Below are 22,315 nucleotides of genomic sequence, written 5' to 3'. Positions count from 1 at the left end.
GATCTTCCCTCAAAACGAAAGGGCTTGAAAATGTCTTTTAGTGGGAAAATAATGACCATTAGTTGTCGAATCGACTTACGTGATTGCATGTTGTGTTGTTGTTGTTTTAGTTTTAATGGCGTGTACCATTCATTTATGAATATTTACGCTTGCAATCGCTTAAGTAAGTCTGATTTTCAGACCCTTTTACCGAATGGTCGTACGTTTTGTGCTACACAAAGATTAAATCAGTTAAAATTTGGCCATTACAAGTACCGTAGTAGGTTATTGATGTAGACAAATGCTCATGTACCTGTTACAGCTCATTATTGTATGTTATTACAAAAGAAAAAAAAGATGTCGGTCAGTCACTCAATAGTGTCTGACAGTGAAGTCTAGAAGGTAAACAGGTTTCCCTGGATAATTTGAATACTAGGACACTTCTTTATGTTTACATTTTACACTTATTCACAGATAGGATATACATGACATATTCATAATCCCTGCAACGCTCTACATAATTTGAAGTTGGCTGCAAAAGGGACATAGTATCTTTAACCTGGATCATTGATATACTATATTGTCAGTTTTTTTTAACCAAAAGATGTCGATATAACATTGTTTACTTGTTGTGTATCTATGTGACAATGATTTTGGTAATAAATGATTGAATCAAATATGTATGGTAATGCTTTTTTCCCCCTCTCCAATCTTTGATTATTCCACTGTCACTTTCTAGGAGATTGAAAACATTTTACAATCTCAAGAGACTCAGCTGAAGCTCCTGCATTCCTACTCCCAACCAATCCTGGAGGAGGGGAATCCTACTGGTCGGGAGTCAGTATCCTCCTTGATCCAATCTGTGGAGGACCTCTTTGATTCCCTGCAGCTACAGGTAGAGAGTGACAGGACCAGGGTTGAGGACCAGGAACAGGTCTGGATAGACTACAATGACAGGAGACAAGAATTGCTAGAGGTACTAGGTCAGGCGGAGGATGCAATGCCTGTATCGGTCTCACTTGGAGCTGATATCAATGATCTCCAAGGAAAACTTTCATCTGTGAAGGTATGCCTCCTGTCCACATTTTGATCATTTGATTATATGTATTTGTGCTTCATTATTAAAATACATACATGTTAAAGGTACTATGTCCCTTTTGCAGCCAACATCAAATTCTGTAGAACTTTGCAGGAATTTTGAATATGTCATGGATGTCCTATCTGTGAAATTTAAACGTTAGCAGTGTCCTAATATTCAAGTTATGCAAGGAAACCCGTTTACTTGCTAGACTTCACTGTCAGACACTATTGAGTGAACATACATAAAATGAGCTGTAAAGGGTACATGAGCATGTGTCTACATCAATAACCCACTTCTTGTAATGGCCAATATTAAACTGATTGAATCTTTGCGCAGCATAAAAGGTACGACCTTTCGGTACAATAGTCTGAAAATTAGACTATTACTTACTGGCTCTATAGTCAATTCAACAACTAATAGTCGTTATTTTCCCACTTAACCCTTACTGTACTGGGCAATTTTGAGCACCTCATGACTGGGGGAGGCCCCCCCCCCCTATGATCTCGGCCGTCGAAAGTCCGATGAACACGAAAATTTGCATGTTTGTAGATATTTACGAAGGAACAAGATAGTGTTATTAGTTTTATCTTAATATGCAAATTTTTGTCATTATTATGCAAAATGCAAATTTTATGCATTTTACAGAAAACTCTACATATTTGTCTGTAGACTTGTGAAGAATGTTGAAAATGTATTGAATAGATGTTTCCTTCATTTCAAATTCATGAGGTTCCATTATTAAACGACAATTCAAAATTCCTAGCGGTTGCGGCGCAATCTCCGAAAATGTTGAGGGGGGGGGGCCTCCCAGGCCCCCCCCCCCCAGTACAGTAAGGGTTAAAGACATTTTCAAGCCCCACTTTTTTTTAGGGAAGTTCTAAATTAGTATTATCTTTCAAATGCTGTTGAAATTTAACCTTTTCATTTTTGGGGCCTGCAAATGGGACATTTGATGAAATGTGAATTGATACTCAACTAATGGAAATTGTAAAAGCTTTTACAAAACCATTCTTTTTCAGAAATTTTAACAATTGTATGGTTTCAAATTTAAAACATGCGAAAATGGGCTGACAATGCTTGTTTGAATTATTGCGCAAACAATTTGTAAAAATGTATTTGTTCTTGTTATCCACAAAAGTATATTAATGGGAAAAATATCTGCTTGTTCAAAGTATTCTGCATGTAGATTTTCATTTATGTCTCTGTTTATATGCCTCCGCAACATAGTATTATGTTTTTGGGTTGTCCTTACTTCCCGTCCTTGTGATCACGTTACCTCAAGAACTGATTGATGGATTACCGCCATACTTGGGTCATGCATGTATCTTGCAGAGCCAATCAACTGATTAGATTTTGGGGTCAAGAGGTCAAAGGTCACAGGGCTCATTATGTATGCAAAATGGCTTGTGATCACATTAAAATTAGAATCGATTGATGGATTACCATCAAACTCAAGACATGTATGTATCTTGCAGAGCCAATGAACTGATTAGATTTTGGGATAATGAGGTCAAATGTCAAAGGTCATACATGTATATGAAAAATAGCTTGTAATCACAATATTCTGAGAACCTGTTAATGGATTACAATCAAACTTGAATTTTTAGAATTGCATCTGGTTTGTAAAATCGCTCTATGGCGGAGGCATCCTTTTCGAAGATCCATCTTGTTTCTTCTGTAGCTAAATGCTAGTCTTAGTTCACTGTTAAAAAACTAGCAAGCTAAGGATTAAAATGCATGAAGGCAATACCATATGAAACTGTACATGAAGATAGAAATAACTTGTGGCAATGGTGATATCTATATGTTTTTAACTCCATCATTGATGTGCATGCAAAAACTTGAGATCTGAGTTTTACTCTTACTGAAGCTTGTACTTTTGGTCGCTTATTCATGACGAGAAGGCTTAACAAGCAATATACTTTATCTATTGATTCAGGCTGCCAAGGAAATTTTGGATAATGGTGAGACTCTACCATCAAGGGTAACAGTTGCATCAAACGAGTTACTTGAGAGTGTGCTGGGCCAGTCTGATGAAACTCATCCAGTGAAGAAAGACACACAGGAGTCAGTGAATAGATATCACAAGTAAGACAAAGATGCTTCAAATTAAGGTGCTTCTTATACTATTCTTAGTGGTGTGGTGAAGAAAAATTGATAATTTAGAATGCATCTTCAATCTAAACCATGAAAGAATGATATATGTAGATCAATGTGATGGTTATTTTACCTGACTGCTAAGAAAGCATAAATGCTTGTAAGTAAGCAACCAGACGGCCTACAGCTTTAGGTACTCTTCGAGGGACCTGGTAGTGAGGATTAATGCCTTACCAAAGGGCACTAGCGCATCGCCTTGGTTTCAAACCCGGGTCACCGGATCACGAGACCACTGCTCTACCGACTGAGCTATCGCGCCTCACTCTGAGGAATGAATATGAGATAAATATATATATGTCAAAGCTATGTACTTTAATTTATACGCAGCAAAATATTGTTGATTTAAAAAGTAATATAAACGATGAATTAGAAAAGATTTCTTTCTGGTTTAAATCAAATAGACTATTGATAAACCTTAGTAAAACAAATTGTGTAACATTCCATAATAAGACTTGTAAAATAGCCAATACATTAAGTGGTCTCACTCTAAAAATTGATAATATTCCGTTACTTAAGATTGATACTGTTAATTTCCTTGGTGTACTTATAAGTAGTAATATGCGTTGGGATACACACATAGATTATTTAATAGGTAAAGTTTCTAAATGTATTGGTATACTCTATAGATTGAAAGATACAATTCCTGCATCCTCTTTGATACTGTTATATAATGCATTTATGATGTCACATTTAAATTATTGTATTGTTGTATGGGGTTAGTAATCACACAAAATTGGATAAATTATTTAAACTACAAAAGAAAGCCCTTAGGATATGCTTAGGCTGTCACTATTGTACTCACTCTGCACCGCTGTTTATGAAATTGAAAACACTGAATATATTTGACGTATATATTTACTCAATTGCCCTGCTTGGATTCTTTTATTTTCAAAATATACTACCGCAAAATATGTCTAAAATGTTCACTTTAAATAATGATGTTCATAATTATAATACTCGTGGGTGAGACTCTTTTCATTTTTGGCCAGCTAAGACAAATATGTATTTGAAATCTGTAAGAAACAATTTTCCTGTTATTTGGAACTCTATTCCTCCCGAAATATCCTCATGCAAGTCTTTAACATTATTTAAAAGAAAATTAAAGCAGCATCTTATATCGAAATATCATTAATTCTAGTACCCATATTCTTATTATACAGCATTACATATAACTGTTTTCGAACCTATGATTTTTTTCCACTTGTATTACCTGCCATGAACGATGTCCCTGTCATGTTTTGTCATGTATGTTTCTTTTTTAGTTTTGTTTGTATATGTAATCCTCTTAACTACTGTTCGGGGAACTATGCCTCCACAAGGCCATTTGGCCTTATTTTTTAGTTCCCTATTTTCATTTTCTTATATATTGCAAATGCTTATAATTGTATATACCTTTGTATTGTTTTTATTGAAAATGGAAATGAATAAAATGAATTGAATTGAATTGAACATTTGTAACTATTTCTATTTGACAGGTTACATGACTCTGCAGCTAGACTTAAAGACAACATAGAGAAAGAACTATCAGAGAGGGCAGCATTTGAAACAGAGGCAGATGAATCATTAGCCGATTTTATTCAAGGCAGAGAAACTCTGGAAGAACAAACTGCTAGTATTGGACCCCTTGTTTCAGATGCAGAAGAGAGAATAAATCAACTTGAAGTAAGATCCGTTTGTCTTGAATGCATAATGAAAATAGCTACCTGTGCTGTAGCTAGTGATATATATATATATATGTAATTACGGTGTTAAACAAAAAATGTCTAACATGTACATGTCAGGGATGCCAGTTTTCAGGCAATTGCCTGAATTCAGGCCCTGGCAAGTTATTTTCAGGCCATAGTTTAGGCTGTTTTGTGTACAAACTAGCTCATTCTAGGTGATTTTCAGGCCCTCTGATCAATTCTAGCTGGCATCCCTGACATGTGTTTTGTTTATGTTTTTGTTTGTTTTAAGGATCATACCTGCAAAACATATTAGCAAAGACTTCCACAAAAACATCACAAACATATTTTTTTAAAATAAACATTCAATATGAAAAAGAGCAAGGTTCTTTCTCTAAAGTAATCTATTTACAACCATTTAACAATGGTGTAATTTTATTTAAAATTGGGTATAGTCTTGACCTGAGGAGCACTTTCAAAGTCATTCCCATTACCCTTTGGAATGATTATTATCACGTTATTATAAAAGAATTAAGTTGCCTAGGAAATAGTCTTTATGTATTTAACACATGTTCCTTGTTTACTTAAGGCTGTGAAGTCAGAGCTCCTGCCCAAATTAGATCACATAGAGGAGTTGTGTAATGAGCAGCATCAGAAGTACAAAGACCTTAACTCAGTGCCTCCATCTAGCATCTCAGAGAAACTTGAAGATCTCCGATCACAGAAATCAAAGCTGAACAACCAGCTAGACTCCACCATCCAGGAATTAAATGAGGCCAAGAAGATGAGGTGTTTATTCCAGCAACAGACTTGCAATACAGAGCAAGCTGTAGACAAAGCAAAGGAGCTGTTGAACAAACATATCTTTGATGTGCCAGATGCTAAAAAGGAACATGAGGTAATTGCTCTTTCTATTCTTGTAGAGTAACTGCTTTCATCCACTTCATCACAGTATCTCAGCGAACATTTGCTTTATTATATTTCTCCTATATCAGGAGTGTTGTGGTCGAGTGGTTTAAGGCGCTTGACTGGAGATGCGAAGGTCAAGGGTTTGAATCCCGACACGGCTCTAATATCTTTTGGCAAGATATTTACCTGCACTTGCCACTCTCCACCCAGGTGTTAAATGGGTGCCCGATAGGATGCAAAATTTCATGTGGTTGGATGAGCAAGTGTGCACTTGTAAAAAGGCGACTGGCTGGAATGATCCCCAGGGAGTGGAAAATGTGCATACATTGTGTGCTGGTAAGCCTGAATCAGATGACTAGGTAAATAATATATCTGTAAAGCGCTTAGGCACATTGTTGTATCAATGTATTGGGCGCTATATAAAAGTAGAATATTATTATTATCATTATTATTATTTGTGTGTCAGTTTGTGTTATCTTGAATAAGTGATATAATTTGATATTATAAAATGTAATTTAGCGGTCATTAGTGTAATGATCAAGAATCATAAAGAATATTCTATGTATTTGATCAGACTATCTGCTAAATCTTTATTGAAATCCTAGTTTGGAGGTCTTTATGTAGATGCTTTAATGACAGAGTCCGGCTCTTCTCTGAAAAATAAATATAGGACAGATTATGAAAACAGTGCTTTTTTATTAACACTGACAGCAGTCTACTGCTACAGCTGGAACTCAGTTTCACCAGACATGGAATGAAGGGGTCTGGTTTTTCTTTGAAAGAAATTAGGACATATATGAAATGAATTTCTGTGTTGATCACTATTGGCAGAATTTACAGGACTCGTTGGAGTCAGCTCAGTTAGTCATGCACTCTGTTCAGTACGTCGCCCAGCAACTGACAGACCAGACCAACAGACCAGACGAACGCAGTGCCATCATCACTACCATTGCATCCCTTCAGACCAATCTAGCAGAGGTCATTCACACCACTGACCAGATGACTGATGAACTGATCAAAGCCATGGAGCCGTGGAAACAGCACCAAAGTGCCAAGGAAGCAGTGGAAAGGTGGCTTGATCAAGGAGTTGATACGGTGAAGCCTACCTTGAGCCTGGGTAATATGCCTACGGTCTTGCGTCAACTGCAGGAACACAGGGTTAGTGAATCTACCCTTGCCTTTTCAATCCTGTGGTTTACATTTTATTCAAATGTTAAACCCATTTACTCTAGCTATTAGTTGATGTTATTAGCATAGCTCTTCCATTTTACAGGAATATTTAATTTTATTTGATTTTGTTGATAGTCATTGACAGATTGCCTGTATAAGTACAATAAAACACTTCATGATTGCTTCTTTGAGTTTAAATTCTATATATGCTAAAAAACAACAGCAGAAAGTATACATACCAGTACAATATTCGTCTTAAAATGTCATCTGGAGTGGTTCATCAGGTTAATTATCTTGTTGATTATTCCACTAATACTACTGCAGAAGTAGAATAAAATCCTAAATTTGTGTTGTTGAGGGGTCGAGGTCTAGTGGATATGTGACCAGACTGTGGATCACAAGGTCCATGGTGGCGGCACGTATGTCCTTTGGCAAGACATTGATCTACATTTGCCACTCTCCACCCAGGTATTAAATGGGTACCCGGTAGGATGCGACAGTAAATGTGGTTAGATGATTAAATTAGATTAAGTTAGATTGTAAAAATGACGCCTGGCTGGAATGCTCCCCAGGAAGTGGAGAATGTGCATAGATTATTACTATTATTCTTTTCTGCCAAAATGTAGGCATTACTGGAAGATGTCCCAGACACTATTGAAAGTGTAGAGGCCTTGATGTCTTCTGGTCCAGCTCTTGCCAAAGTGCTGAAGGACCCTATCCACCAGGAAAAAGCAGATGACCTGAAAAAAGACTTCCAGGATATGCTTAGTACCGCCCAGGAACGCAAGGACACCTTGGAGGATGAGACAAGGAGATGGCAGAACTATCAGGGTGGTCTCATGGATCTGTTCCAAAGGATAGCCGATGCCAAGGATATGATGCTCTCACCAGACATGGATCAAATGACTCTCAATCAACAGCTTGAAAATCAGAAGGTATTGTATTGTAACTGACATTTAAAGATTTTTCAGATTAAAACTATTTGTAGAAAATTGGTCCAATTGAAATACAGGAAATTGGACATGCATGTGCTGTAGATCGTGTTGAGATCCTGGGTGGTGGAATCCGCCCTACCATTGCTGAGAGAAATAACCAATCCTTTTGAGGGTTAAATAGATCTCACTTCTGATTGCATTTAAGATCCTTTAATAGACTAATGAACAGGAGAATAACCTGGCTTGTATTTAATAACATTTGATAGGATCAGAATTTATTGCATATCTCCACTTTGATCACAAGATCACAAATTTGCAGGATATAAATAATTCTATTAAAGGCGTTGGCCATTTTCGATATTATTTTGAGAATTCATTTGTGCCATTTATTTGTAAATCTTAGGAGGTTCTTGAGAAGTTAGAAGCTGCCAGTAAGCACCTAGCAGACCTGAATGATGCCCACAAACTCCTGGCCCCCATCTCTGCTGATCAAACAAGTGAGCTAGATGGAGATGATGATGAGGATGATATCATTGAGAAGGGGGTCAAAGATCCTCAGTTGATGAGCTTACAGGAAGACATCTCCCGGATAAATGATGTTGCCATACAACATGGTGAAGTCCTACAGAAATCTCTTGTACAACAGGTCAGTGAGCCCCCCCCCCCCCCCCAAAAAAAAAAAACTCCTTGTTTTGATGTTGACTATGCAAATGGGTTCTTTCAGTTAAGGCAATTGTACATGTACATATCTAAATCCAGACAAATTAGAATAGATGATTACTTTGTCTCATTCTTGCACGTTAAATTTTAAAAAAAAATCAAAGGGATTTTAATTGCGACTTCATGAGGCCTCATCAACAGTATTCTCTCATTTTTTGTGTGTGTTTTATTGAAATAAATCTTGAACGCAATTAGTGCCATAGACAGTTTTTTATTTCCCATGTTTTATTTTTGAGCCTAAGAAAACTGGGTTTTCTTCTTAATATTAAAAAAGGCTCAATATGTGTTTAAAATGACATTATGTTTTTAATGTTCTCATACAGGAGGCATATGAGAAGCAATTGGAATTATTAGAAGCTCAGCTCCAGACAGCACAAGATACAATGGCATCCCCAGTAGAACCTACAAGTATGGAGCAACTCCAGAAACAATTAGCACAACATGAGGTAAATATTATCATAAACTATTGATATTAAAATTGATTGTAAAAAAGCTGGTTAGAATGGTATATATGCTTCTTTGGCAGAGGATCTTGTTCCATTGTATTTCCTTCATTCATAGCCATCTGAAAAAATTACTACTTTTACATCACAATCTTGTTTAAAGTTCATATTTTGGTTTGATGTACACAATGAAGTAGTATACTTTATGTTACTGTACATTTAAGATTGATACTTACAGTGTATGACTCATTCAAACTTAGTGCGAGCTTCAGTCCCAGATGTTGAAAGCATTGAGAGAATGATTGCTTAACATGTACTATATTTCAAAATTTCTTTTTGAGCCTACCTATAGGTTAACCATTGTGGAGCTCTCTTCCAGCTGTTGGTTAAGAAGTTGATATTGTAAATGAAATATGTCTTCCTTTGAGAATGTTGAAACTGAATTGTAGAACAGGAACATCTTTTGGGGTAATTTTGCAGCAGATATATCATACCTATTTATATTATTTTTCACTTCAGGTGCTTGCAGTCGAAATTCAAGGATATGAAAATGAGATTCAGGAAATTAACAACAAGACTCAAGAACTCCAGGAGGAAGCAACTAGAAGGACAGACTTCAGGCAGACATATCTTGCCGCCCTCACTCCTCTTGGTCCCCCTATGGTTGCTACTCCAGAGTTTGGTGTAGGTGCTCGCTTGGTTAGGAGGGGTTCACCCATAAGGACTCCATGGAGATCATTTTCTCCAGAACCTATGCAGACTTCATTACTGGAATCAAAGAGACCTCTTGGTGAAAGTGATGTCACTGAAGATCAGCCTCCACAGAAAAAGGTTCTGTTTGCTGATGACCCCTCAGTGGCAGGTGTAGGTGATGAATGTCACAGAGACGATGTTGACAGTTCACTAGCACTTCCTTCCATATCAGGAGTAGAAGGCAAAGAGATGGACTCAAATGAAGATATGTCAAAATTTCCTACTCAATCTACCAAGAGATGTTTTGATGATAGTGAACCTGACCAGTCACCTAAAATTCTTGCCACATCCACACCCAGACCAGGTTCTGTTGAAAAACCTTTGGATACCCTGAATTCTAAAAGTGCTGCTCAATTATCCAAAGTGTTACCTGATCCTTACAGTGATGTACCATATCAAATTATCACTGACAGGGGACCTGCATATGTCCTTCGCCCAGCAGGCTCCAGTTCCATCATTGGACAACCTGGAAAGGATGGGGATGCACCAGGTGGAGGGGATCATCAAACCCAATATGTCATCAAGCAACCTACACCATACCTTTCTCCTGTTGTTGTTCGGAGGGTGCCCATTGTAGAAAGAATTGTACCATTTGCCGTCATTGATCCAAAAACTGGCAAGACTATGGAGGCTGTACCAACAGGCAATGTGAACGATTTGGAAAACAATGTAACAGCCTACATGGTAGACCCTGAAACAAAGGAATTGGAAATACTAGATCCTGAAAACAAAGTTGCTGTTGTGGCAATACCTTTGAGTGATGAGAGTCTACATAGGGTTCGGGTAGAAGAAGTTGTTTTTGAATCAAGGGTCAAACCTGTGGAGATGGCTCCTGATTTAATGAGGAGTTTACCTTTCTCTGGGCTTAATGATACTGACAGTGACAAAGGTCTTGATGATATCGATGGTGACAATGGACAAGCTGATGTTCAGAGTGTGAAAGAGGAAGGTGATCTGGATAGTGCTCAAGAATTTGACAATATCGATAGTGCCAAAGGACAAGTTTACATTCTTAGTGCTAAGCAGGGTAATTTCCCAAGTCTGAAAGGACTCAATGATGTACAAAGTGTCAAAAGACTTGATCATGTAGATGGTGCTAAAGGACTTGATACAGACTTACCTCCTAAAGCTCAAGCAGATAATAGCCCTTTGCCAATGCTTCCCGATAATCTGAACATCGGGCAACATGAGGAATCTAAAAAAGAACCTATCATAGGCATACAAGGCAGTCAGAAATATGCTGGTGAGCAGCCACAGCCCTCAAATACGGATGTGTTCAAATCAAAATTAGGAATGGCAGAAGAAAGCGAGAAGCCAAATACTGATCTTCACCAGGTAGTAACCACCAAAGGACCTGCATATGAACTGAGGCCTGTTGACTCTGATTCAACAGCTTCAAATCATGGAATAGATACTCTGTCCTATGGTGATGATTCAAAAGAGACTGTACCACAACAATACACTGTCTCAAAGATGACTCATTTTGATGGTGTTCCTGAAGTGGTTGGTAATGCTCCTGTGCCCTGGGATCAAGTTCCTATCCTAATCAAGGACCCATCAACAGACAAGATCTTAAAAATTGTTCCTGTAGTGGATCCTGATGATTTGAAAAGCAAAGTCACTGCATATGTACAGTCTGACCCACGGTCAAAAACCTTGGAGATTATTGATCCTCAGCTCTTGAAATCTTATGTGGCTGATGCTATAGAGTCTGTTCACTGTGACGAGAACACTTCAAAATCATCCAAGTTAGATGAAGATAGGCAAGCTCTTCAGCTTATGACAAATAAAGGACTAGCATATGTCCTGCAACCACTGTCTGAAGAAGCATCACCCGTGCAAGATGTCTCACCTGTTGGGAAGAAACCTGAACAGGACAATGCAGAGTTCAAGATCGTTGATGAAGCAAGACCGGCTAATGCTGCTGTTGTGACAGGATCAAGAAGTTCAACTAGACACAAACCAATAGAGATCCTTGATCAACTTTCAGGGCAGAAATTTGTTGCAGAACCTGCTACTAATGTTAATGACCTAATGAGCAAGCCCACACTTTACCTGCCAGAGACAGCAGATCTGTCCAAGCCAATGGTAATATTCCATCCTAAAACAAGTACAGAAATAGTTGCCTTTCCAGCAACACCTCAACCAACTGAATTTTCCAAACAGCCACATTATGATAGCACTTACCTTTCTGATTCTGGGTCTTTTACAGAACCACAAAGAGAACATATTCCAAGTTTTATCACTTTGAAATCAATGACTGTTCCAGTTGCTGATTGTGAGTACAGCAAGGTTAAACCAAGCAATCAAGTAACTCCAGTTATGACAGAACCCATCACTCACCAGGTTGTCACTGATCATGGACCAGCATACACACTGAGACCTTTCATTGGAAGTGGTGGTCCAACAGCAGGTAATGATGATCCAGATGTAGACTTTGTCCTTGCCAGTCAAGACCAATCAGATGATCCCCCTGTTTTGACTGGCGAACAGAAGCTGGATATCCACATTCAACCATTGCATGTGAAAGATCCTGAATCAGGTCAAGTTATGATTTGTGAACCTATGACCGATGTCAATGACCTCAGTGGTGTGCTTGCTGTGGTTGGTAGTGTTGATGGTAATCCACTAATGACTGTCTATAATCCTGCAACGAAGCAGTCTGGAGTAGCAGTGCCAAAGGCTCTATATTGTCCACCTTTACCAGTAGAGAGTCCTTCCTCTCAGGGAGATTCAAATGTGACCTCTTATGTATCAATAACAAAGCCAGTGACTCAAGTACAACAGACTCCTACACAAGATGTGACTGAACCCACCAAAAGAAGTGATGATGCAGGTGACGAAATACAGAGTGGGGAAAACATTGATGAAGCTCAACATGAAGGAAGGGAATCTGATCTTAATTTGGCAGGGTGTCCCTTGTTTTCACTGTCTCATGTCGAAGTGACTTCTGCATCAGATGATGGGACACAGCCTTCTTTTGGTGCATCAAATATCATTGAGGAACTGTCACCTGAACATCATAACTTGGGTGCAGAAGATTTAGCTAAAGATGAAGAAGAAGTTGGAAAGCCTGTTTCCAACCAGATTTTGACATCACTTGGACCTGCATACACCTTGATACCAGTTGAGTTGTCTGAACAAAGTAAAGTGCATCCTAAAGATGATTTCAATACAACAGGTGACTGGAGTCAATCCAAGAGGAGCATAGATGGCATTGCTGATGATCTACCTTGTGTTAGAGCAGATTCTGAAGCTCTGAACATTCTTCCTGTGGTTGTGGGATCCAAGCCATCTCCAAAGGAGGATAGTTTCTTAGTTGAGGACCCAGTCTCTAAGAAAATATTCAAAGCAAAGCCGGTTCATAGCCTAGATGTTTTACACAATCAACCGAGTGTCTTTGTAGATGATACAAGTAAGCCTGTTCAGATTCATTTCCCAGACTCATCATTAAGAGCACCAATCACAAGCAACAATACAGATCGAAAAGAGAATCCTCTCTCAGATATTTTCCAGATACTATCTAAAACTCCATTAGAAAGGTCACTTCTATCTAAACAGGTAGGAAAAGGTTATGCAAGTGTACCCCAAATAGGAGACAACACACCTCATCTAACAGGAATTCACAGTTCCATGGCAATGAAAGGGAGGGACAGCCTGTCTACTGAGGACAATAATGCTGATGAGGAAAGTGAAATTCTAGTGCCTCATGCATCAAAGACACATGCTAGTCTAGAGGAAGTCAAGCATCAACTAGTCACTGATATAGGGCCAGCCTATATCCTTGTACCAGAAGATAACTTTGGAAGTGGGGGAGATGGAGGTGGAGGATCTACCTTTCTAGATGAGTACATTTTAGCAACATCTTCAAATCCAGCCAACAAGCCCTCAGTTATCGGTTCACAGCCATTTTCACAAGATGAGCCATGCATTGTCAGGAACCCCAGCACGGGACAAACTTTCAGGGCTCTACCTGCAGAAAGCCTCAAAGATCTCAATGAAAATCCATCTCTGTATGCCCTTAACTCACAAGATATTCCTGCAGTGCAGGTTTTTGATCCTTCAACTGGCTGTGCATCCATAGGAATTCCAGCAAGTGTACCACATGTTGAAGTCACTACAAAATCACCCCAGCTAGATCAAGATAAACCAGTTCTGCAGCTTATTACAAATAAAGGACCTGCTTACATACTGCAACCACTGACTGAAGAAGTGTCAACCCTGCAAGATGTCACACCTGTTGGGAAGAAACCTGAACAGGACAATGCAGAGTTCAAGATCGTCGATGAAGCAAGACCAGCCAATGCCGCAATTGTGACAGGATCAGCATCTTCAACTGAAATCAAACCAATAGAGATCCTTGATCAACTTTCAGGGCAGAAATTTGTTGCAGAACCTGCTACTAATGTTAATGACCTGATGAGCAAGCCCACACTTTACCTGCCAGAGACAGCAGATCTGTCCAAACCAATGGTAATATTCCATCCTAAAACAAGTACAGAAATAGTTGCCTTTCCAGCAACACCTCAACCAACTGAATTTTCCAAACAGCCACATTTTGAAAGCACTTACCTATCTGATTCTGGGTCTTTTACAGAACCGCAAAGAGAACAATTCTTTGATGATATTCCAAGTGCTATAACTTTGAAATCAATGACTGTTCCAGTTGCTGATTGTGAGTACAGCAAGGTTAAACCAAGCAATCAAGTAACTCCAGTTATGACAGAACCCATCACTCACCAGGTTGTCACTGATCATGGACCAGCATACACACTGAGACCTTTCATTGGAAGTGGTGGTCCAACAGCAGGTGATGATGATCCAGATGTAGACTTTGTCCTTGCCAGTCAAGACCAATCAGATGATCCCCCTGTTTTGACTGGCGAACAGAAACTGGATATCCACATTCAACCATTGCATGTGAAAGATCCTGAATCAGGTCAAGTTATGATTTGTGAACCTATGACCGATGTCAATGACCTCAGTGGTGTGCTTGCTGTGGTTGGTAGTGTTGATGGTAATCCACTAATGACTGTCTATAATCCTGCAACGAAGCAGTCTGGAGTAGCAGTGCCAAAGGCTCTATATTGTCCACCTTTACCAGAAGAGAGTCCTTCCTCTCAGGGAGATTCAAATGTGACCTCTTATGTATCAATAACAAAGCCAGTGACTCAAGTACAACAGACTCCTACACAAGATGTGACTGAACCCACCAAAAGAAGTGATGATGCAGGTGACGAAATACAGAGTGGGGAAAACATTGATGAAGCTCAACATGAAGGAAGGGAATCTGATCTTAATTTGGCAGGGTGTCCCTTGTTTTCACTGTCTCATGTCGAAGTGACTTCTGCATCAGATGATGGGACACAGCCTTCTTTTGGTGCATCAAATATCATTGAGGAACTGTCACCTGAACATCATAACTTGGGTGCAGAAGATTTAGCTAAAGATGAAGAAGAAGTTGGAAAGCCTGTTTCCAACCAGATTTTGACATCACTTGGACCTGCATACACCTTGATACCAGTTGAGTTGTCTGAACAAAGTAAAGTGCATCCTAAAGATGATTTCAATACAACAGGTGACTGGAGTCAATCCAAGAGGAGCATAGATGGCATTGCTGATGATCTACCTTGTGTTAGAGCAGATTCTGAAGCTCTGAACATTCTTCCTGTGGTTGTGGGATCCAAGCCATCTCCAAAGGAGGATAGTTTCTTAGTTGAGGACCCAGTCTCTAAGAAAATATTCAAAGCAAAGCCGGTTCATAGCCTAGATGTTTTACACAATCAACCGAGTGTCTTTGTAGATGATACAAGTAAGCCTGTTCAGATTCATTTCCCAGACTCATCATTAAGAGCACCAATCACAAGCACCAATGCAGATGGAAAAGAGAAACCAGTAATTCCTCACGCATCAAAGACAAAGGCTAGTCCAGAGATAGTCAAGTATCAACTAGTCACTGATATAGGGCCAGCCTATATCCTTGTACCAGAAGATAACTTTGGAAGTGGGGGAGATGGAGGTGGAGGATCTACCTTTCTAGATGAGTACATTTTAGCAACATCTTCAAATCCAGCCAACAAGCCCTCAGTTATCGGTTCACAGCCATTTTCACAAGATGAGCCATGCATTGTCAGGAACCCCAGCACGGGACAAACTTTCAGGGCTCTACCTGCAGAAAGCCTCAAAGATCTCAATGAAATTCCATCTCTGTATGCCCTTAACTCACAAGATATCCCTGCAGTGAAGGTTTTTGATCCTTCAACTGGCTGTGCATCCATAGGAATTACAGCAGGTGTACCACAAGTTGAAGAACTTGTGAGTGAAACCAGATTGAAACCAACTGAAGCACCGCTGAGACTCAGCCTTCCAATACCCAATCTACAGTTGACAAGCAGTCTTTGGGGAAGAAACAACCGTATGATTATGATAAAGCTCCTGGTCATACTTCAATGGTAATCAATGAGAGTAGTATTCCAGAAAAGGATAAGCAAAGCATGAAGCAAGAAGATGACTCCCCTCACTCTGAAGATGATGTTTTTGAGAGTGATAAACCAGAACCCATAATTCAAAGTGATGAATCAACTGCTACTTCTGGTGCTGCCATAGATACACCCTTTTTACTTGGCTGGATGGAGAAGGATAACGAGAAGCCTTGCACAATAGAATCAGAACAAGATACTGCAATGGATGTCACAGGAGCCCCTCTTTCAGTGCCACCAGTAGAGCAAATACTTACGGACAGAGGTGCTGCATATGTTTTAACTCCTTTATCAGAGCTAAAAGAGCATAACGGAGCTGCCATCAGTGGAAAAGGATTGGCTGGTGCAATTCCTGGTGCTGGAAGTTCAAGTCTCCATACATCATCGCCAGACTATGTTATTGTAGAGGATACAGAATTAAAGCGATTACCAGTTATAACAGGCACTCAGCAAATAAGAGATGTTGCTCCTTTTATCATCAGAGATCCCAAGTCAGGTCAAGACCTAGCTGCTATTCCAGCAACAGTGTCAGATGACCTGCTGAGTCTAGTAGGTTTCACAGATGATCCTAAAGAGGATCCCTTGATGATACAAGATATGCAAACTGGGGAATCCATGATTGCACTGCCAGCATACCGGATCCCTGATGAACTAGGACAGTCTCAATCACTACCTACCAGGGATGCAGGTTTTTACTCTAGACCAAGCAGCATGACTGTTACTGATAATGCATTGAAGTATCCTATTGATTCAGATGATAGTTCTGTAGATTCTCTTCCTCTACATTCCAACTCAGACACAAGACATCCTACAGAATACGGTGAAGTGCCACTGAAGTCCATGCCAAGGGTGAGGGATGGTGAGGAAGAGCACTATCATAGTGATTCCACGTCATCTGACTTTTATACTCCTAATGGTTCACCAGTACCATGGCAACAGAATCACGAAGCAGCTCCAATACCACATAAAAAAGAAACTGACAACCAAACCCCAGTGCAAGACCAATCTACTGAATATGAACCAGTTGTGTCAGCTGCTGATCTCCTTGAACAAACACTGCAGATCCAACCTAAGGTTGTTTTGCAGAAGGATTCATCGCCCACTGAACAGTCACCAAGTTTGATAGAAAAAGACAAACTTCAGGGTGCTGAATCATTAGTTTCAACACAGCTAAATGTCAGAGCTGTAGAAACAGGACAACTTCATACTCGACCTAGTCCTGAGTCTTCGCCACTAGACCATGCCAGCAGAGCCACTAGTCATAGTCCTGTAGAAGTAAAAAAAGACCAACATTCAAAACAAGCTGAAGCAGTGGAAGCTGTAGATGAGAAACCAAAGCAGACGTTGTCAAGGAACATGCCACTTCCTGTGATACGCCATGAAGACTGGAAGGAAGACTGGAACGATCCTTCTACAGTAGATGGTAAAGGACAGAAGATAGACCAACTCAATCGCTCATGGGATGCTCTAAAGCATAAGGTACAGTCATTTAAAGTGTGTAACTATCATAATTTTCACACATTACGTTTAGTTCTGATTAAGTTTAAGCTTGTAAAATTATGTATAGGTAACATGTGATTTCTCTGAGATATTCTTAAAAGCTGCCTTAAAACATAACAGTTTGTTTTTGTTTTCATAAGTTTTTAGTTAACACAGATGTAAGTGAACATATGTTTTTTTCTTACAATTTTGACAAGTATTAACATTTTGAAGGTGTTGAAATATTTTGCTATCAAATTTGGATACGATATGACGTCAATACAAGTAATTTAATTTTCATGTATTTTTTTTTAGATGGAGGAGAAGGAACGTCTTCTAAAAGATGCTTTAGCCAAGCAGGAAGATTACCGGAATGCTCTGTCTCAGATCAACATCAGGCTTGCTAACACAGAGGCTCAACTCAAAGAGATCAAACACACTCCAATGGAGGCTCGTAACCTTGATGAACACATTCAAGAACTCAAGGTGGGAATATTTCATCTGCCTAGGGGAGTGTTTTACAAAGACTAAGATCGACTTTAAGTTGAAGTTAACTATGGCAGGCCGTTCATGCCACTGTTTGCTCTCACCATTATGATCTTCAGATAACATTTTTTACTTTAATAATGAATTATCAAAAAATGTGAATTCTCTAGATTTGTGACCATGATTTGTACGTCCCTTGAAACATAAATGCCAGTAAATGGTGAAAGCAAACAGTGGCATGAATGGCCTGTCATATAAAGTCCAACTTTAAGTTGATCTTAGTCTTTTTGAACCCCCCCCCCCCCCAGAGCATGGAGCGCATTAACCCATCAACTACTAAATTCTCTCATTCTCCTGGGCTGAATACAAGAGCCACCCACTTTCCATTGGCAGTGGATTAGATCTGTGTCAAAGAATATGAGTTGACACTACTCTCAATTGACAAGTAGTTCTTCAAAACTGATCTTGGTGCTTGCCAATATAATAGCACACTGAGATATAGAAAAAGGAATTAACATTAATTTGACAGCCCAATGCTTTAACATGGACAAGGAAAATAGATCTGAATCTTAATCTGAATATTAATCTTGAATGCTGACGTAGATTATAACACGTTCTGTACTTTTATGCATACAAATTTTATTCCAACCTTTCTGATTCATTGCTGTATTGCAGATTTGTAGATCCCTTATCATGCTTACCATGTACTAGATAATTAAGTTCTGATTTCTTAACTCAATTGAGGGCACTAGATCGTATACAGGCTGGAGTTCTCATCCATGAAGTTTGTAATGTTATGTTTTGATTGTAGAATCTGATGAGTGAGTGCAGTAATTTAGATGAGAATGTGAGCATGGTAGAAGAGAAAGCCACCAAGCTACACATACCCCAAGACATACTCAGGGAGACTATAGATGATCTCAGAGATAGAGTTGATAAGATCAAGAGTGATGCTAATGAGCTTCTCCAAAAGTTACAGGTATGAAGTAATAGATTGAAGTCAACATTCTTCAAAGCAGCCTAACTTAGTCTACTGATTTATGAAAGGCCAAGTGTCAATCCATAATGTCGACATTGTAATTGTGTAAGAAAATAAATAGAATAAATTTTGTCATAAGTTGAAATGAGAAAGCAATTTCTTAGTAGGAAGTTAAAGTATTTCATTGAGTTACTGAATTATGATGATTTAAACAGAATTAAATTCGTTGACATCTAGCAATCCATAAAACGATGGACAAACAGTATTTGTGATAGTTTTCTATGAAATGTTTGGAGGGTAGTATCAACATACAACAGTCAATCTACCTGCTACATGGGTCAACTAAGTGCATCTAGACAGGGTTTGTATCAAAGAAGTGGATTGGAATTGACATAGTTTAGCTATTCGTTGTGCTATCATCAGAGTGAACAAGAATTAACAAAATGCTAAGATTGAACAAAATATGGAAACTAATGGCTGAGTTCATGACAAGTTATGTAAAGTCACATGGATTGGAAGAGAAAATCTTCTGGTTATAGTTATATAGTTAACCTTTTTTCTTTCCCGGCATCCATGTGACTGTTACTGTTGTTTTATATTCACTGTTTTCTTGAATTTGTCAATGCGGAGTTAAAAAAAAAAATTCTCAATTTGGTAAGGACAATTGTCTCTTTATATTTTGAATCTGTCACAATGATCTATTTTAAATGTTCCACTCTTCTTTTCCATGTTGTTTCTATTTTAGAAAGAGAAAGAAGATGGAATGCGTGTTAAGGTAAGACTAGAGGTCAATCAGCAAGAACTTCAGCATCTAGATGACTGGTTGACTGACTTCATCAAACAGCTTGAACCAGATGAAAATAAAGAGAGTGGTGACGAGGAATTGAGTGCTTCAGACATTCAGGAACAACTCCTTCAAAATCATGTAAGATATGACAGTTTCCTTTTTTTTAAATATCTTTGTCATTTTATCAGAAATTCAATCTAAAGTATTTCACCAAAGTTCATTCATCATAGAACTCACTTTTGCCTTTTTGTCCTTTCAGACTGAGACATGTAATCATACTGTGATACACTTGAACCTTTTATAATAATTCCTACGGACCAAGGAAATTACCATGTTAGATTGAAATATTTACATGTTAGGGCTAAAGACGATAGAAAACAAATAACTGGGATCAACAAAACCAACTTGTTATAAAGGGTATGTTGTCGCTGTGATCTTTGAAATGATGTTCCATAGTACCGGTATTCAATTTTTCTTGACATTCTGTTTTAAGTATGGTGAGTGTTTCCATCTTTTCCCATTTCCAGAACCATCAGCTTGAGTTGAGTCGCAAGCTACAGAAGCTGAATGACATTGAGGAGAGCATTGAGCAGACCTTGGATGCCACCACCTGCCAGACACCTGTCCTAGCGGAGCATCTTGAAACCACTGTACGGTATCTACATAACCGCATGGATGCCTGTAAGAGAAACCTTGCAGACCAAAGGGAGCACCATAGGATGCTGCTGAATACAGAGCGGCTGGCCCAAGAGTACCAGAGTGATGTGGCCAAGCTCCAGGAGTGGTTGGAGCAGCAAAGAGGAATGATGTCAGCCTCAGGTGGAGCAGTGACTAGCAAGTTGCCTCCTGTGGAAGTTGGAGCTGAGATGCTACAGCAGCAGGCAGAACTACAACAGGTTAGTGAAGCCATGCACTCCATTGAAGCCGTAATCCACCTTATAAATCCAGCATGGCAAAATGACATTAGTGTAGTGCACTTCACATCTCTGTATCTTTGAACACATAGATATCTCATTTTTATGCCTCTGTTACGAAGTAGCCGGAGGCATTGTGTTTTCGGGTTGTCCTTACGTCCCGTTCTCGTGATGGCGTTATCTCAAGAACTGATTGATGGATTCCTGCCATACCTAGGTCATGTATGTATTTTGCAGAGCCAATGAATCGATTAGTTTTTGGGGTTACGAGGTCAAAGGTCACAGGGCTCATTATGTATGCAAACATAGCTTGTGATCACATTATCATTAGAACAGATGGACAGACACGATGAATATGACGGACAAAGAAAGAGGACAAAATATACAGTTCCTCAGGTAGACAAAGGAACACCCTTTCACTGCTATTATGAAAAAATTTGTAGAACAGGTGAATATGCATGTGACACCTGTTCTACACATTTTTACATAATAGCAGTGAAGGGATGTTCCTTTGTCTACCTGAGGAACTGTATATTTTGTCCTCTTTCTTTGTCGGTCATATTCATAGTGAGATTACCATCAAACTCAGGACATGTATATCTCTTGCTGAGCCAATGAACTTAGATTTTGAGGTCATGAGGTCAAGGTCAAAGGACATGGGGCTCATTATGTATGCAAAAATAGCTTGTGATCGCATTATCATTAGAACCGATGGGCGGATTACCAGCAAACTCAAGACATGTATGTATCTTGCAGAGCCAATGAACTGAGTAGATTTTGGGGTCATGAGGCTGATTATGCATGCAAAAATAGCTTGTGAATGCATTCTAATTAGAACTGACGGATGGATAACAATCAAACTAAAGACATGTATATCTTGCAAAGCCATGAACTGATTAGATTTTAGGGTCATGAGGTCAAAGGTCTAAGGGTCAAACATGTATATGAGAAATTTGAGAACCTGATAGGGAATTACAATTAAACTTGAATTTGAAAAATTGCTTCTGTTTTGGTTTGTAAAATTGCTCTTTGACAGAGGCATCATTTTCGACTGTGCGCAGTCAAAATTCCATCTACCAGTAGTTAGTATTAATGTATCCCCCGACAGTATGCCGAAGGATACTTTGGATTCAACAGCGTTACGCCCCCGCATCCGGTGTGTCATATTCTTGTGTGTGCTCTGCCACATTCCTTAAAAGGATTTCTTTCAAATTTTGTGTGGAGGTGTATTTTGATTTAATATACACACCTACAATTTTTGGTGATGCTGCCCCCAGTGTTCCATTTTCTATATTGGTAGATGTCTTGTGTACATTCTAATGTGCATTCTAATTGCAACATTTCTTGACAGATTTCTTTCAAATTTTGTTTGGAAGTGTA

The 22,315-nt window shown here is 39.0% G+C and overlaps 2 protein-coding genes across 6 annotated transcripts in view; both read left to right on the top strand.

Annotated features, from left to right (window-relative positions):
• The window catches only part of LOC105437706 (nesprin-1), a 120,259-nt gene extending 103,972 nt beyond the window's left edge, over positions 1–16,287 (top strand). For all 5 annotated transcript variants that reach the window (XM_030999734.1, XM_030999736.1, XM_030999735.1 and 2 more), the window contains 9 exons: positions 719–1,045; positions 3,000–3,148; positions 4,693–4,879; positions 5,471–5,779; positions 6,622–6,948; positions 7,587–7,895; positions 8,299–8,541; positions 8,939–9,061; positions 9,578–16,287. In XM_030999734.1, coding sequence (XP_030855594.1) covers positions 719–1,045; positions 3,000–3,148; positions 4,693–4,879; positions 5,471–5,779; positions 6,622–6,948; positions 7,587–7,895; positions 8,299–8,541; positions 8,939–9,061; positions 9,578–16,267 — 8,664 coding nt within the window. In that variant the 3' untranslated portion in view covers positions 16,268–16,287. The remainder of the gene's footprint in view (positions 1–718; positions 1,046–2,999; positions 3,149–4,692; positions 4,880–5,470; positions 5,780–6,621; positions 6,949–7,586; positions 7,896–8,298; positions 8,542–8,938; positions 9,062–9,577) is intronic.
• LOC115929762 (myosin-11-like) lies at positions 16,287–21,034 on the top strand. Its single transcript, XM_030999737.1, has 5 exons — positions 16,287–17,769; positions 18,085–18,255; positions 19,067–19,234; positions 19,980–20,159; positions 20,549–21,034. The coding sequence occupies exons 1-5, from the start codon at positions 16,306–16,308 to the stop codon at positions 21,017–21,019; spliced, it is 2,454 nt and encodes an 817-aa protein (XP_030855597.1). The 5' UTR covers positions 16,287–16,305; the 3' UTR covers positions 21,020–21,034.
• Positions 21,035–22,315: the final 1,281 nt, after the last annotated feature.

This window comes from Strongylocentrotus purpuratus, unplaced genomic scaffold, assembly GCF_000002235.5.
Source record: "Strongylocentrotus purpuratus isolate Spur 01 unplaced genomic scaffold, Spur_5.0 spur5_scaffold_5, whole genome shotgun sequence".
NCBI lineage: Eukaryota > Metazoa > Echinodermata > Echinoidea > Camarodonta > Strongylocentrotidae > Strongylocentrotus > Strongylocentrotus purpuratus.
Note: the sequence above shows the minus strand (reverse complement) of the source record. Positions and strands in the feature narration are given on the sequence as shown.

Excerpts from the sequence above, each read along its gene's own strand:
- LOC115929762 (XM_030999737.1), top strand. The coding sequence starts at position 16,306 with ATGAAGCAAGAAGATGACTCCCCTCACTCTGAAGATGATGTTTTTGAG. Across the intron at positions 17,770-18,084 it reads GGGATGCTCTAAAGCATAAG|ATGGAGGAGAAGGAACGTCT; the intron begins GTACAGTCATTT and ends ATTTTTTTTTAG. Across the intron at positions 20,160-20,548 it reads AACAACTCCTTCAAAATCAT|AACCATCAGCTTGAGTTGAG; the intron begins GTAAGATATGAC and ends TCCCATTTCCAG.